The 16,066-nt window shown below is 47.3% G+C and overlaps 1 protein-coding gene across 1 annotated transcript; it reads right to left on the bottom strand.

Moving 5' to 3' along the window:
* Positions 1 to 7,312: 7,312 nt before the first annotated feature.
* SIX1 (SIX homeobox 1) lies at positions 7,313 to 15,133 on the bottom strand. Its single transcript, XM_015819900.2, has 2 exons — positions 14,541 to 15,133; positions 7,313 to 7,712 (listed from the first exon to the last, which is right to left on the bottom strand). Exons 1-2 carry the CDS (start codon positions 15,098 to 15,100, stop codon positions 7,418 to 7,420), a joined length of 855 nt encoding a protein of 284 aa, XP_015675386.1. The 5' UTR covers positions 15,101 to 15,133; the 3' UTR covers positions 7,313 to 7,417.
* Positions 15,134 to 16,066: the final 933 nt, after the last annotated feature.

Here is a 16,066-nt window from a genome sequence, read left to right as displayed (position 1 = left end):
AGAATCCAATGCACCATCCCTGATGCAGTCATTATAATAACTTAAATGTGAAAATAAAATCTTGATTTAATGGGACTTTATCTGCTGGTATGAAGATCCAGGATGTTCTGTAAAGAAAAGCATTCATCAAGCCACATATTTTAAGAAGTTAAATGCTCAGTGCCAGACCATGTGGTAAGCTGCCATTTCAGAACGTAGTATCTCATATTCTATTTTATGCTTCATTAGTCAGATCACACCTGGAATAAGTATGTATTCATATATGTTATGTTCATACTACATGCTTTGTTAAATGACCCACAACAGAATGTGTGCAGCAACAAGAATCAAGTTAGCTGTAAACAAGCAAACTATATTGTAGTTTTTCATGTTTTATGAAAGCAGACAAAGAAGTTTTCTCAAGGAAAAACATAAACCATACAGCTGGCAATCTGCAATTCCCAGACCATGTCAAACCTCTGAGGAAGACCAGACAAAGAAACCAAAGGTATGAATGCTAATTTTATTATAGAGTTACAGGAACAGAATCTTGCAAGTCTAAGGTGCAAGACCCTTCCCTTTGTTTATCCTAAAGATAGTTGTCAGATCTGCCAGCTCTTATATCTATAAATAGGATTGATCCTTGGCTCCATTTATTGAGAAAGGTATTTTATTAGAAGTCAAGTGTATTGCAGTAATGCATAGCCAGAACTGAGAATCACGCACCAAAATCCCTAAGTTCAACTTTTCCATCCCCTAGCTGCCTCTCATCACTGATTCCCCTACCCCACATGACCAATCAGGTTCAAGCAAGATGTTTTCAGAATTTCATCAGTTGGTATGCAGCTGCCTTCTTCTCTGAGCAGGGTGATCTTGAAGCAGTGCCTTGGGGAGATACAGCAATACTTTCACCCCCCAAGCACCCCCCCTCCCATTCCTCCTCCCCAGAGTTCATGGCAGACTGTCGCCATAGTAGCATAAGGTGGCAGATGACAATACCTAGAAAAAGTCAAATCTGAGATGTTTTCTCAAATTACATTACTGCTTCTGACTTAGATTTCTCTTATCTGACTAGTGTCTTGGTTGAGGCCCTTCTTTCAGTTTCTCCAGGTTCTCACAGTGCCATTACACCCTAGGTCTAGTCAAGAGGCACCACCATCCTTGAGTTTAAAAAACCTCTTCTCCATCACCTCTTTCATTCATGTAACATATAGAACTTGGTTTCTGAGTTAACATGTAAGACACCAACTCTCCCACACACATGAAACCGACTAGCCAATATTGATATTAACCAATCTTTGATTGTGGTGTTAATTCAACTGGTAGGTCTTTATATGACCTGGATTAAGCGTATTCTATAAACACAGCCAGTTAACTCCATTGCCATCACTCAGATTAAACTTTGATTTCACTTTGAATGGAACTGAAATTGCCTCAGATACTTGACAGTATGCATCTGGTGCAAATGCATTTATCTACTGTCAAGTAATAGAGGCAATTTCCAGTGTAAACCATGGTCATCTCCTCAAGATAGACTTGATTAGGAATTAGACACTGCAAAGACTATCCTTCCATAAATCAATTGTTGTAGAGTATAATAACAGAATCTTCAAAATCTGACCAGAATCTTCCTGTATCTCCTTTTATACCATAAAGAATCAGCTCAGGGTTATTTTCAAGTCTTTTTCTCATGCAACTTACCTTATACATCTGTTTGTTTTATGCATCTGTTTTTTTCCTTATCTTAAATGCAAAAAACCCCTTTTATCAATACTAAACTGCTTTTTTTGGATAGGGCCCAATGTTCAAATCTATCAAGATCTTTTTGAATCTTGAGCTTGTCTGTTGATGGGTCAGTAATCCATCCTAGTTTTGGGTCATCATCAGGTTCAACTCCTTCATCTTTTATGAAAATGTTGAGGAGCACTGGGCCCAGGAGAGAACTCTGAAATACCCTCCTGGATTCTTGCATCCAAGTAATCATAGAAGACAAGACTCATGTGGCAGCTACAGTTATTCAATCTATTGTGAATCTAAATTTTTGGTACTGTGACCAATTATTTCATATTGTTTGATTTTATAAGTAAGATACTATATCTTTGATAAAATGCACTACCCTATCAGCATTACTTGATCTACTAATCTAGTCATTGTGTCAAAAAAGGAAGGAAGGAAGAGAGAGAGAGAGAGAGAGAGAGAAAGAGAGGGAAAGAGAGAAAGAGAGAGAGAGAAAGAAAAAGAAAGAAAGAAAGAAAAAGAAAGAAAGAAAGAGAAAGAGAAAGAGAAAGAGAAAGGAAGAAAGAAAAAGATTTGTTTGGCATAACCAGTTTTTACAAACCCATGCTTGCTTCTGTAATACCTTTTTAAATGCTTGCAAACCCATCCTATGATGATATTTTGTAGGATTTCCCCAAAGTGCTGCTCTCAAGCCAATTGGTCTGTAGTTTCCTGGATTGACTTTTTTCCCTTTTTTTTAAAGAATGGAGCATCATCAGCTCTAAATGCTTCATTCCTCATTAAAGTTTATAACTGTGGAAATATTTTATCACCATGATATTGCTTTGAGGAGGCTTGATCCAACCAAAGTTAAGCATTTAACCTTTTCCACAAATTCTAAAGGCAAGCTATTAAGCATTTAATATTTCCGAATGGAAAGAAATTAATATATATTTAAAATGGGAAAAGTGAAGAGATAACCATATTAAGGAATATATATTAAAACTTTTTAAAGGTTTTTACTTTTCCTGGTGCTCATTGTTGTTTGTATGTTTTTATCATATATATATATATATATATATATATATATATATATACACACACACACACACACACACAAGACACTTCCACTTTTACACGGGAGAAAACCCGAATAACCAAAGACCTACATGTATATGTGTATGTGTATGTATGTGTGTGTGTGTGTGTGTGTGTGTGTATGTATGTATGTATGTATGTATGTATGTATTGTATGTATGTATGTATGTAGAAAGGGGGGAACCAGCTTTATCATACTGTAGAGCCCTCGCAAAGAAGATTGAGATTCTGAGAATCCTCGTTATTTTTTCCTCTGTTCCTCACCATTTCTTCCGCCTCCTCAGAGGCGAGAATATTCTCCCCGTTGCCTTTGGTAGAAACTCGAGAGGGCTGCAATTACTCCCCTTAAACAAAACAAAAACTTCCCTCGGACTCTCGGCGAAGGCGACCTAATCCTTCTTCCGGCCCTCTTGCCAGCTACCTCCATTCCGGTGGTGGGAGAACCAAGCGGTGCTGCCGGCGAAGGGTCCACCCAGCTCTTCGCGTGGAGACAAGGCGTGAAAGCGGATTGACAAGTCACTTGTGGAAAAAGCCAAAGCCGGGACGCGGTTCCTCTATGGGGGAGACGAGAGACAAGTTTTCGATAGGGGTATCATTATTTTTTTAGGGGGGGGGGGGTTGATTCCTAATTGCTTGATCCGTAGTACAACCCGGCTGAGTTTACACGAGCATCTTTACTGGCCGTTCTGCTTCGCTTGGGTTCTTGGAGGCTCCATTTCGGCGGCCCTGCGGATCGCTCCGGTGCTTATCGCGGGCAAGAACGCCTTAAAAAAGGCGCCAGATCAACACAAGACGCCCCTCTTTCCCGCAGCGGGTCGTCCTTCCGCTGCCGAGCCCGGCAGAGCAGCCGCTAGATAAACAAGGGCTTAATGGTGCAAAACGCTAACAGGGGAGACGCGGGTCATTAGCCCCGAGGCAGAAACGGAGGCGGGGCAGAGCTGGAGCCGGCCTGGAAAGGCCAGCTAGCTGGGGAATCGGGTCTCTCTTCTTAACAGGGTTAAAGAATAAACTCGGGGCTCCCGGGGCAGCTCCTGGCCCCGACCGTAGGGAAAGGCTGGCCGGAGGGCCGCTGGGCAGACTCGGAGCCGAAGGGATGCCGCGAGCGAAGGCGAGAGGCTGCCGTCCCGGCGCGCTTCCTAGGCCGTCGGGAGTCCTGGTGTGAAAAGGGCGGGGAGGGGTGTTGGATCTGGGGGAGCGGGCAGATCCCATTACTTAAGGCCCCGGGAAGAAAGGAAGCTCCGCCCCGGAAGAGGACTTATTTCTAAACCGGCGTTCAGAGCCTTCCGTGGTTCTCCCTTATAAATAAATAAATAAATTTATCGCGTTTGGACGCGATTCAGGCCTCGCGGGAGGCAATTGCTGGGGTCCTCCTACCTCTGCTGAGAGGCCACGGGTCAGAAATGACCACCAGGATCCTAACTGTTGAGGCAGGGAAACCCCCCCCCCCCAAAAGATATCCTAGAAAAAGAAGGCCAATAGATAATGCCATGAAGTTTGGGAGGCTTTCTGCTCCTCCTTTACGAGGCCAGGGATTTGCAAGGCCAAGAGAGGGGGCAAAGAAAAATTGCGTTGGTGCAGGAGGAAAGGAGAAAGGAGGAGAGAAGGGGTGTGTGGGGAGGAGCAGTTCAAAGGACCCCTCCCCCTGGGGTTTTCCAGGGCCTGAATAAAACTCCATCAGTGTCAAGATAACCTAGGAGTTAAAGTCATTGGCCATCAGAGCATTTAACTCTGGAGTAAAACATGGCTTGGATTATGCTGCAACCCAGCAAAATTACCCCTTCCCCCCCCACGCACTCACAAACACAAAATGCATGTGAGTCTACTGAAGGGCCTTTGGTTCAGTTGGGAGCTGCTCCACAAAAGCTGGGTCTAAATGGCTCTCCCTGGACCAGGCTGCAGCTACTTTGAGGAATTCTGGGAATTGAAGTCCACAAGTCTTAAAGTTGCTAAGGTTGAGGATCCCTGCTCTAGAGCTTAGCTTGCACTTTGAATAGGGCATTATTGGAGTCTCGTTTGTCTCCCCAACTGATGCACTCCTCAGCGCTCCATATGTTCCAGGCCATATGCTGAAAGCCAGCATTTTTAAACTAGTTTTTGTTCAAGCCATCATGGTCTGCTCTAGGTACCATAATGGCTGGGTTGCACATATGAGGCAGCCAAAAACAAACTAAGCACGCTGAGGTTTCAGCCAGGGAGCTCTGTTGGGAGCAATCCTGGCAGGGCTGTGAAGGGGGGGGGGGAGAGGAAACAAGGCCTTTTTGAGAATCTGGGCAAAAGAAAAGCCCCTCCCTCCACCCAGGTGAGAAGTTCTACCCAGAAGCCCCACCTACTTTAGTCAGCCAGGGAAATCTCAGGACAGGGGAGCTATAAAGCCTGTAGCCCATCCCTGACTTTTATTTTCATTCAATAATAATAATAATAAACTTGTTCCTCCAGTGTATGCTTACAAGGAAGAATGTATCAACATGCTAAACCCAGGTTCAGAAAATAAATCACTACTAATGAATTCCCACAATATCCAAACTGTGGTTGCATTCACAGAACAGAGTATTATCCTAAGCAAACACATAGCTTAGCATAGTGTGAGAATGGGTCTGCTCAGTGCCTTAGTTTGTTGACTCAAATGTGCATAAAGATGAGGGGGGGGCTTGTTATGCAGTATCCAAACTGCCATCCTGCTAAATGACCAATTGCTTTTGCTTTGCATGTACACTGAGAGCTTCTGCACCGGAGACAAATTCCTTGTGTGTCTGATCACACTTGGCCAAATAAAGTATTCTAATTCTCCCCCATTAAGACCATAAAACAATGTCAATGTGCATAATAGTGCAGTTACTATAGGTAATACGAATTTCGTATTAAGTCAGGACCTTTATTAGGCCAACTGGGGGGGTTTACAAAATGGTGCTCATATTTCAAAATCCTCTTCACCAAACAAGATCCTTTCAAAGCAGGATAAACAACCGGAAGAAATCCCCCTGAATTCCAAGACTAACCTGCCACAGACATGGACCCAACGCCAACCTCATTTCCTCTGCCGCACCTTTTACTGCCTAATGAAAGGGAAATTCAAAAACTTGCATGTTTTGTAAGCTCCACCTAGTCCCAAAAGAAGACGGGGCATCAATGTTGATTCTGAATAAAGGTTAATTTGTTTGCCTTCAGCCAGGAGGAAAAAGAAAGAAGATCTCAAAAATATCCCAGACTCCTTTGTCTGAAGAAGAGACTTGGAGTCTTATCTCCACGTTTTCCTGATCAAGGCCTTCCCTGAAACAGGAGGAAATTTCTCTGGAGTAGATATAGCCCCCAACTCGAATGACTTTTAGGCATAGAAAGCTTAGCAGAAGGGGAGGGGGGGAGAGAGCAGAGAATACACATTGACTATTATCCAATTATAAATAACATTAAGAGTCTTATCAGTCTTATCAAGTTTAATTTAGATTTCTGTGGGTACAAGAAACCTGGAAATGAAAGCACATGCTACTAGCGGTAATCAAATTGCCAGTTGATTTCTCAAGCCAAACTATATGGGAAAAAGACGAAGAGAGACAGACAGAAATAAAACCTAGAAAAAGAGTCTGGATTATGAAAGATGTCCAGGTAAGTGGAACAACTTTTGTTGTTGCTATTATAAAAAAAAATCACACAGATTCATTTCCAAAATTCACCATAAACAGAAAAATCACCGACATGACATTACTCTCATGAAACTTTAATCTAACCTAAAGGGCTCACACCTCTGCATTAAGACATAGGCACTTGACATTCTTCAGCTAATACTGCATCGTTTCCCTGTTTTTTTTAAAAGCTACTTCAAATCTTTTCAGAAATCTAAGCCTGACCAAAAAAGAAAAATGTAAACTTAATTTGCCCTCTCCAAATCTCCCTTTTAGAATTAATGTTTGGTACTTTATACCCTCTCTTTATTCCCCCAAAATTCAAGCCAAAATAACTACCCACCACCACCTATTAAAATATATCACTAAGTCCTTAGTGGAAAGTAAGAGCCCCCTTCCTATATGAGCTGTTTTATCAGACCCATTTACCGTAGCAAACCTCTGAGTAAGCATGCATGGATTTGCTTTGTCAGCTTCATTTACTTTAATGGGCCTTATTTTTGAGTAAGGATGCTTAGGATTCTGCTATAAAATATTTGCCTTCTTTTCCTCCTCTAGGAAACAAAAGGATAGGACACAGTCCAAGTTAAAATCCATAGTGCTTAAATCTCTCCTTAAAATTGATGGATTCTAAGTGCTTAACTTGGCTTGGTGATGCTCCCTGTCCTTTTAAATAAAATGCAACAACCTGTCATTCCAACTCAGGAAAGATTAAGTCAATGGAAAAGAAACGCAATGGAGGGATGACACCAAGGATTGCCCCACAAATGCATGAAAGGGTGGATGTTCTCTCTTTGTTTGGCTACCCATAAGATGGTTTAGCAAGAGAGGTGTTGCATAAAGAGAAATGGAAACTGGATGATTTAGAAGCGGATTTTTAAAAGTCATTTTAAAAACCACCAGGAACATTCTGAAAAAACAAAACGGGGGGATGTAGGGAGGGGAGAAAAAAAATGTATGACACAGTTCCCTTATTTACAAGCCCCACCTTGCGTGGGGGGACGAACTCATGAGCCCAGGTCCACCAAGCTGGAAGTGAGAGGGCCTAAGAGGGATTCCTGCAGCTGGTGCTGGTGAGGCTGGAGGCTGTGGGCTGGCTGTGAGGCAGTTAAGCCGGTCAAGGAATAGCTGGAGTTCCTGGCATGGCTCAGGTTGCCCTGGAGCAGGAGAATGGAGTTCTGATCCGGACTTTGGGGGGGCGAAAACTCCTCTTCGGAACTGGAGATGAGTGGCTTGGCCCCATCCAGAGGAGACAGCTGGTTCTGTTTGTTGGTAGATGCGTTGTTGTTTTCAGTGTTTTCTCTGGGAAGGGAGGTGAGAAAGGAGAAATTAGTTATAGGCCAAACTGGTTACATAATGGAGTGAAGGGGGGGTGGGGTGGAATAGTAATTCTAGAAAAGCCTTTCCCAATCTCAAACTCTCCAGAAAGATGGGTGCTACACACACATCCCAGAATTCCTGGCAGATTTCCAACACATCTGGAGGGTTGGTTAGGGAAGGCTGGCCTAAATGCAAAATCCACTAATGTGAATGTAATTATCAGATCCCTGCAAAATTTCAGTCCTCGGGAAATAAACTTGGATGGAACTTTACATTTTTAAAAACTCTCTTTCCTCAAAAATATATTTTATACATAGAAATCCCATCAACTTTAGGTAACATTAGGCATCACAGTACATTTTTATTTCCTCCAAGACACTTCTCTTCCCCCCCTCCCCCACCCCAGTTTACTACTACTACTACTACTACTACTAATAATAATAATAATAATAATAATAATAATAATAATAATAATAATAATAAAGTTGGAAGGGACCTTGGAGGTCATCTAGTCCAACCCCCTGGTCAGGCAGGAAACCCTATACCATTTCAGACAAATATACCATTTTCGGACAAATGACTTGCAAAGAAAGATTACATAGAATTCTTGCTGTACATATAACAGAATAACAGAGTTGGAAGGAACCTTGGAGGTCTTCTAGTCCAACACCCTGCTCAAGCAGAAAAGCTTTCAGACCAATGGCTGTCCAGTCTCTTCTTAAAAACCTCCGGTGTTGGAGCACCCACAACTTCTGGAGGCAAGTCGTTGGGCTGATTAATTGTTCTGACTGTCAGGAATTGAGTTGTTTCTTCTGTGATTCACTCCAAATAAAGTTATATTGTGTTCCGTGAGATTTGCTGCCACATAAGAACACTGCATGAGTGTGTTTAGAAAGTTAATGGGAGCCTGCTGTACACCTTTTGAAAATGTCCCTAAAATCCCAGATTTCTCTTTAATTCTTCTATTGGTAAATGAATCTACTTGAAACTGGAGACTCTTAATAATATATCCTTTAATCAATGCAATTAATATTAATTAGTGTTTAATTAGTACGATTACATCAATTATTTCATTGTCTTAGGGTGGGGAAGAGGAAATGGCTTCAATCTGCAAGATGAAAATACAAAACTTGAACAAGCAAGCCAAACTTGCTAAAAGCCTGGAGCCACTTGCTGAAATCCTAAAAGCAGCTGTCTTGGAGGGGAGCCCTATTGAGGGAACAGGAATTGCTTCAGAATTATTTGCCGTTGAATTAAAAACAGGATAACCGAAGCAAAAGGGAAAAAAAAGGAGGCAAAGAAAATGTTTTTGAAATACAGGAAATTTACGAAACCAATCTAGGAAATAATCACCTTTCAAAAACACAAAAGTGAAAATCCACCTAAGCTTTCAGCCTCAGGTCCTTCCAGGGCATTTGTGCCTAGAAATAAGTCCTGCTAATATCTGATTTCCAGATAATTGATTACAGAGTTAAAATCACTATGAGACATAACTTCCAAATTCTTCCATTAAGAAGACTTTTATGATGGTGTAACTATGTATTGTATTGCCTTCTGTTATATAATAATATTAAACAACTTACAAAAATATCATTTTTTTAAAAAAAAAAGTGCCATTAACTTTTTAAAAAAAATAATCGAATGCTAGGAAAGAACGTTAGAGTCAGGCCTGCCCTTATATTTTGAGCTATATTAAAGTTTTCATGAGAAAAAAAAATCCCTCTTCCAACTTATTTCCAAGGAAAGCAGCTCAGAAGGGCAACAGGGAACTTTTCTTCCTCCCGAAGTCTCAGTCAGGGGTGGAAAACTCTCCCTCTTTTTTTCTTTTGCAAGCCTCACTGCCTGAACTAACTGGATTCGGGCATCTGAATGAGCTTAGATCTGAGATCTAATTATGCCTTCCGGTGCCACAACAACTCCTCATTTTAACACACGTCTTGGCTGGAGAAGGAAGGACTTGGGAAGCTGTACTAGGCGCCCTCCAAACTTCGGAAGGGGGGGGTGTCGTGGGTCTGGAAAACTTAGTCTTTCAACTTTAGGAAAGTTAATTGCTGGGGGGGGGAAGGGAAGTCGCCCTTTATTATCCAGGTCACAAAAGACATTCTGGGTTTATACCACATATAGCTCAAGAGCGTTTAGCTGGAAGGGAGTCCCATTGCCTTCTTCAGGTTACTCCCAAATCCCACGGGGAGACACCCCCCCTAACTTTCCGGCAGGTATGTATTATCTCCACGACTTTTGAACCCAGGTGAAGATGCAGATCTGTCGCGGGAGCGTGTTTGGAAATACGGCCGAGTCGCCCAGCTGCGGGGAGCCGGTGATCACAGGAGCTTCTTGGGCAAACGAGGGGGAAAGCTGGCCGGTGGCTCCTTTTGAAACCGGTAACCTCGTGGTCTTCCCTTCCCAGCTTGGGCCCTTGAAGGCCGGCTGCCAAACTCTGTGCCTGGGGAGCTGCGCGTCCGATGAAACGGAGCTCCCCAAAGATTCGAGCTATTGAAAAAGGCAGTGAACGAATCGCAGAGGCGTCAACAGAAGCTCTGAATTCTTCTCCCTTTGGAGGCACATTCCGCCCGGCGTATCTTCCCCGTCGGCCAACGTCCTCCTTGCAGGTGTGAGTTATTTTAAGAAAGAAGTGCAGAAGTTGAAGGCTCGGCTCGGCTCGGCTTCCCAAGGCAATACAATCTGCACCTTGGATGGAGACCAGGCGGCCGAAGGTCCCGCTCCGCCCGCCTCCATTCATCCCTAGGCTGCGGCTGCCATTATTTTGAGCCGCCTCGATTCCAATATATATATCCCCAAGGCGGATCCGAACCTTGCAAAGCGGTGCTTTGAGAGAGCGCTGGCTCTCCAAGCGCGGCGGCCTCAAGGCGCTTTGAGTGGGGAGGCTGGATCGTGCCCGGGGCTCCAGCCGGAACTCAGAAGCTGCTCGCAGAAAAAAGAAGAGCAAACCAACAAACAAACAAAACAACCTTTCCCGGGTCTTCTGCAGAGAAATTGACTTTTTTTTCCTCCCTTCAGTTCTTCACCAATTTGGCTGCCTGTTTAGATGGCTGCACTGTCCGCAGCCCGAAGGAGGCTGGCATCAGCAATGAGCTGCTTCGCCTTTAGATGATAAATTGTCCAGAGCACAGCAAAGCTGCAGTCTCTATAAAGCTGAGAGCCCGGGAGAAATGCAACCAATTTTAATCATATGGGATTTTTTTTTTAAAAAAAAAAAGCAAACCAATGTTAAGGCCAAAGTTATCTCAAATAACGCCTTTATCCGGTTTCTAAGAGTGGGGGCGGGTTCCCGAAAAGCTAACACTGACACGGCAGTTTTATCTAGATTTAAAATAGACGTGGAACTTGACAGCACCTCTGAAGATGCTGTCAGATGGTGGAATCTCTTGTTTCTAACGATTCCATTTCCTACCTCTCCCCTTCAGACGAGCAGAGCAACGTGTGGGATGAGCGCGCGCACCAAAAGCGGTGCGAAAACATCTTTCTCCAACGAGTAAAATGTACGTTCTTAGTGAAAAGTAGCCCATCTTTGCAAATATTGGAAAGCTGGAGCACTAGACTCGCTGTATTTACCCCGAAATTAAGGCCGACTCCGGTTGAGTCTGCTACCCCTGAAACAGCTACAATTTACGTGTAAAAATGTTTTTGGGCATTGCCCTGCGGAAATTTTTCACTGAAGGATCCCGGGCCCAATACGCGACGTTGTGTGTTTTTTGCTCAAGAACCTCGTGCTCTACTTGCTCTACGTGCCCAGGACTTTCCAACTGTATCCGAACTATATCATCGACGGTCCGAATTCCTTCTACAAACGAGTAGTATGTACCGTCGAAAGGAAGAGGGTTCTCCAACGATTCCGTGCAGCTCCGCGTCCCCTCGGGAAATCGCCTTGTGGAGTCCGCGTCGCCCTTGTAGAGAAAGCCAGGGGAGAGGGGGCCACTTTCCAGAGGCCATCCGCAAGGAGAAGGACGCGGGACCGTTTCCCCCGAGTGATCCAGTCCGCAGAGATTCAGAGATAAAAGGATCGAAAGAGCCACGGCTGGCGAGGCAACCCAAGGTCCCTTCCTATCTTCTGGGCTGTAGTCCGCCACCGTTACCGCTGCCACCGTTGCCGCTGATTCTGGGGGTCTAGCGCCAGATCCCCTGGTTCTCGGTTTTCGTTTCCAGGCTGCACTTGGCAATTTTAGCAACGGAAACCTCCAACGGAACGAGTTGAACAGTCCTGCCAGCCCTGCATCTTGGGGGGCAGAGCCCAACTCTAGCCCCCTGAGCCTCCCTTCCCCCGCCCCCGCCCTTGTAATTGTCCCTCCAGCAATTGGCGCTGTGGCCTTCTTCGACCTGGCCTTGGTCAGATGTGCAGGGACTACAATCTCCAAAATTCCCAGGTACGGCTTCCTGGGAACTCAGGGAGCAGTAGCCCCAACACATCTGGAGGACTTCAAGTTGATAAAGGTTGTTGGGGGGGCTACCCCGCTACTACCCACCACCCACCCACCTCTCCATACACACACATACACACACTTGTTCCTCCCTCCCTGGGCCTGTCATATTGAACAAAACCGAGGGCCCAGCCTCAGAGGGGAAAGATTTGGAAATAGAAGTCCCTGGATTTCGCCTTGAGATATTGGAACAAATCTTGGGTGGGGAAGGTCTGGGACCCATCAGTGCGACTGACACCCTAATCCTAAACACATGTAAACCATCTTAAAGTTAAGCACTTCCATTTAACTGGGGGGTGGCTCTGGCTGGGTCTGACGGAAGAGAGGAAGAGAGCCGGCTTCCCACTGACTCTTCCCAAACGGGGCTTCTTTTTCTGGGCACCCTGAATGGCGACCACTGTGACGACGTCCCCTCTCCTGCCTCCCAGGTGACAGGCCTCTGAGGAGCCTCTGGCCCTGGAGGAGGTCAGCCGAATTCCTCCGAGTTCCAGGAGTGACGCAAAAGCAGGCTTAGGAGTGCAGGCTGGAAGTATCCCCAGAAAAGCCTCTGGGCCTTTTCTGAAGACGACCTCTCCAATCTAACCTTTAGCTGCCTTAAAAAGCCAGAAACACAAAGCAGCCCCTTCAAATCTTATGGCCTTCCTCTAAGGCACCCTTCCTCGGGAGGCTGCAGTGCAGAGTAGGAAGTGAATATTTTAAAACCACAAAATCTAAACTGGACTTGCACAATTGAGATAGCTCCATCTTTTCTTTTTGCTTGATGATGATGATGATACCAACCATCACCACTACTACCATCACCATCAGGGAAATGTTAGCTTGCACACTGGTTTTTACCTTTGGCTTTCAAATCATGTTGTACTGGAGCATAATAAGCCAGGCTGGAGACTGTGTTTCTAGTAGAAACACCCAGGGCTATTTGAGGGTGTTATTTCTAGCTGCCAGGGGAAGATTGCCACTCAAGACCAGAAGGCAAGCAGGCAGTATATCCCCCGCCCCCACCCCCACAGAATATGTGGAGTTGGGAAGCAATGGGCAGCATCCACAGGGGCAGGTGGCAAGAACCAAAAAATTAGGAAAGAGAATGGGAAGGAATCACTAGTGATTCCTAGTGGGGGTTGCGGGATGTGAAGACTATGGGGGCTAAAAAGGCATGAAGTGGTGGTCTTTGAGGGGGCTGCTTTGCTTGGCTGGATCCTCCCAGAAGAAGCCTAACAACACACTTCTGTTTGCACTGTATGTTGGAATAATACCTGGGGGAGGGGAGAAGCACTAAGGAACATTAAGAAAAGGTTAGGGTTAGGGTTCTGTCATGAGATGGTGTAAAGAAAATGTGTGTGTGTGGGGGTCTCATTCCTCCTCCTCATTTCCCCCCCCATGGAAAACTGAGAGCTCATTCCTGAATCCATCAATTCCAGCGCATTTCAAAAGGCATTGTAACACTTCGCTTTAGGATCCCCTTGCAAGGCAGAGATGGTTGCGGTGGAGAGACAACAGCAAATACAATTAACTGACACCTCTCTAGTGCTGCTCCCTATTTAGAAACAAAGGCTGGACGGCGTTCTGTTCAGCCTGGATGTCCCCTACTTATTGGATTACGATTCCCATCATTCCCGGCCAGCTGAGGGTTTTGGAAGCTACAGTTCCACACATCTGGAGAGCACCAGATGGAGCTCTAGCGGTTCCATCCGATTAAAGCTCAGGGCCCGCTGGTTTTTAAGGCACGAGGGTTCACTACGCGACTAATCTGCCTCCTTACAGGCACAGCTATTAAACTAAAGTGCTGTTGGGTTTATGGGACACTTGCGCCTAAGTAAATAAAGCGCAGGATCGTGGCCCAATCCCTTGGAAGTTAGTGGCGCAAGGAGGGGCGGTGAAATCGTTGCTTAGCAAACCAGCCAAGGGAAAAGAACACAGAAACTTTTTAGCGAAGGCTCGCCCTTCCAACTGGCGTGGCCCAACGCGCTGACCAGGGTTAACCGGAGCAGGCCCTTACTCAATTCGCCCAGTTGCTTAGTTTTACGCAGCGCCCCCCCCCCAAGATGAGCGCAAGGGTTGGATTCATACAACCCAAAGCCTCAAGCGAGCCAAATATGCTACAGCCCTACGGCTGTGAGACGCCACGCCAGTCCAGATCGTCAGCACACCCCCCCCCCATTATTTTGTTCCTGTTCCACGTTCGGGTGACAGGGTAATTCTTGCCCCACATCTACCTCGGCCGAGGAGCGTAAGGTTTCTCGCGGGAAGGAAGTCCCCGGGGCAGATCGGCGGAACCTGCCCCAAAGCCCCTTCCCCCCCCCCCGAGAGAGCTGCTGCTCTGGGGGCCGCCGCGATCGTTGTCCCCAGAAGAGTCCGAAGCACAAGCAGAACCCACCTCTCTTTCGCCTCTGCCGCTCGGTCGCGCTGCCTCCGGTTTTTAAACCAGTTGCTAACCTGGGTGGTGGTGAGGCCCGTGGCTTCGGCCAGCTCCCTCTTCTCCCGGGGCGACGGGTAAGGGTTGTGCGCGTACCACTCCCGCAGGACGCCCCGGGACTTCTCCTTGAAGCAGTAGCTGGTCTCCTCCCCGTCCCAGATGGTCCTGGGCAGGGGGAATTTCCGCCGCACGCGGTACTTCCCCACGGCGCCCAGCGGCCGACCCCGCAGCTTCTCGGCCTCCACGTAGTGCGCCTTGAGCCAGAGCTGCTGGAGCTTGGGGTGGTTGTGCGGCGAGAACTGGTGGCTCTCCAGGATCTTGTAGAGCTCGCGGAAGTTGCCCCGGTGAAAGGCCACCACCGCCTTGGCTTTGAGGACGCTCTCGTTCTTGTGCAAGTGGTCGCAGGCGGGCAGCGACCAGAGGAACCTGCCCAGCCGCTCCAGGTTGCCGCCCTGCTGCAAGACCTCGCAGACGCACGCCACTTGCTCCTGCGTGAAGCCGAAGGAGGGCAGCATCGACATGGCTCCGGGTCCGAGCTGCTGCGCCGCCGCCGCCGCCGCCGCCGCCACCCCTCAGCCCGACCGCCGCGGGCTTAGCTGGCCGAAGGAAGCCGGCGGGGGGGCGGGGAGGAGCGTTTTTCCCCGAAGAAGAGCCGGAGGAAAGTGGCGGCGCCGTCCCCGGCTGCTTCCCCGGGCCGGCAGAAGCGGGAGCCGCGTCCGAGCGCCCCGAAAGAACGGGCGGGGATTCCCCCAACCAGGCAGCCGGGACCCAGGAGAAGGGAGCCTTGCCCCGCGCGGCAGAGGGCGGCGAGGAAATGGATGCTCTCGGCCAGTTCCTGCTGCCGGGGAAACTTTTGCTGGGGTCCTCCCGCAGCCAGGCTTAAAGCCGCCTCGGTGTCCGGGCTCTTCTGATTGGACGCTTCCAGCGCCTATCGGAGCGCGCGCCCAGTCCAAGCGGCGGCGGCGGCAGCGGGAGCCAGAGAGCGAGCGGGCGAGCGGCCGCCCCGAGGCAGCCTCGGCTCAGCCTGGCGCTGGAGGGACTTTGCGGCGGAGCCCGGCTCGCTCGGCGCTCTAAGGCGCGGGCGCTCTGGTTGGAGCCGAGCGACTGACTGCCGGGGAGGAAAAGGGAAGCGAGTAGCTCGAGGTTTCTCTTTCTCTCTCTCTCCCCCCCCCCCTTTCTCTCTCTCCTCTCTCTCTCCTCTCTCTCTCCCTCCCTCCATCTGCCCCCAGAAGGGAGACACGTCAGGACCTTGCAAGATGAGCCGGTTCTCAAGTGTCAGCTAAGGGGAACGAAATTCTGTGCAAATCAATTATTGCAGACTTTAAAAGAAGAAGAAGAAGAAGCCAACACCCACCGCCAGCCAGCCAGCTCACCAACCCCCCTCTCTTCCCCCTCCTTTCCTCGGCCCATCACTTCGCTGGCTACCCATCCATCTAAGCCTCCAGCCAACCAACTGGCCTCCTTCTCCTCTTCAAGATTCACTCGTT

This window comes from Protobothrops mucrosquamatus, unplaced genomic scaffold (assembly GCF_001527695.2).
Source record: "Protobothrops mucrosquamatus isolate PMUCROS unplaced genomic scaffold, P.Mucros_1.0 scaffold1014, whole genome shotgun sequence".
In the NCBI taxonomy this organism is placed as follows: Eukaryota; Metazoa; Chordata; class Lepidosauria; order Squamata; family Viperidae; genus Protobothrops; species Protobothrops mucrosquamatus.
The sequence above is the reverse complement of the archived record's forward strand: the minus strand, read 5'-3'. Positions and strand labels throughout refer to the sequence as shown.

Coding starts and splice junctions, on each gene's coding strand:
- SIX1 (XM_015819900.2), bottom strand. CDS start 15,100: ATGTCGATGCTGCCCTCCTTCGGCTTCACGCAGGAGCAAGTGGCGTGC. Junction 7,713..14,540: donor GCGGCAGAGGCGAAAGAGAG/GTGGGTTCTGCT, acceptor CTCCCTTCCCAG/AGAAAACACTGAAAACAACA.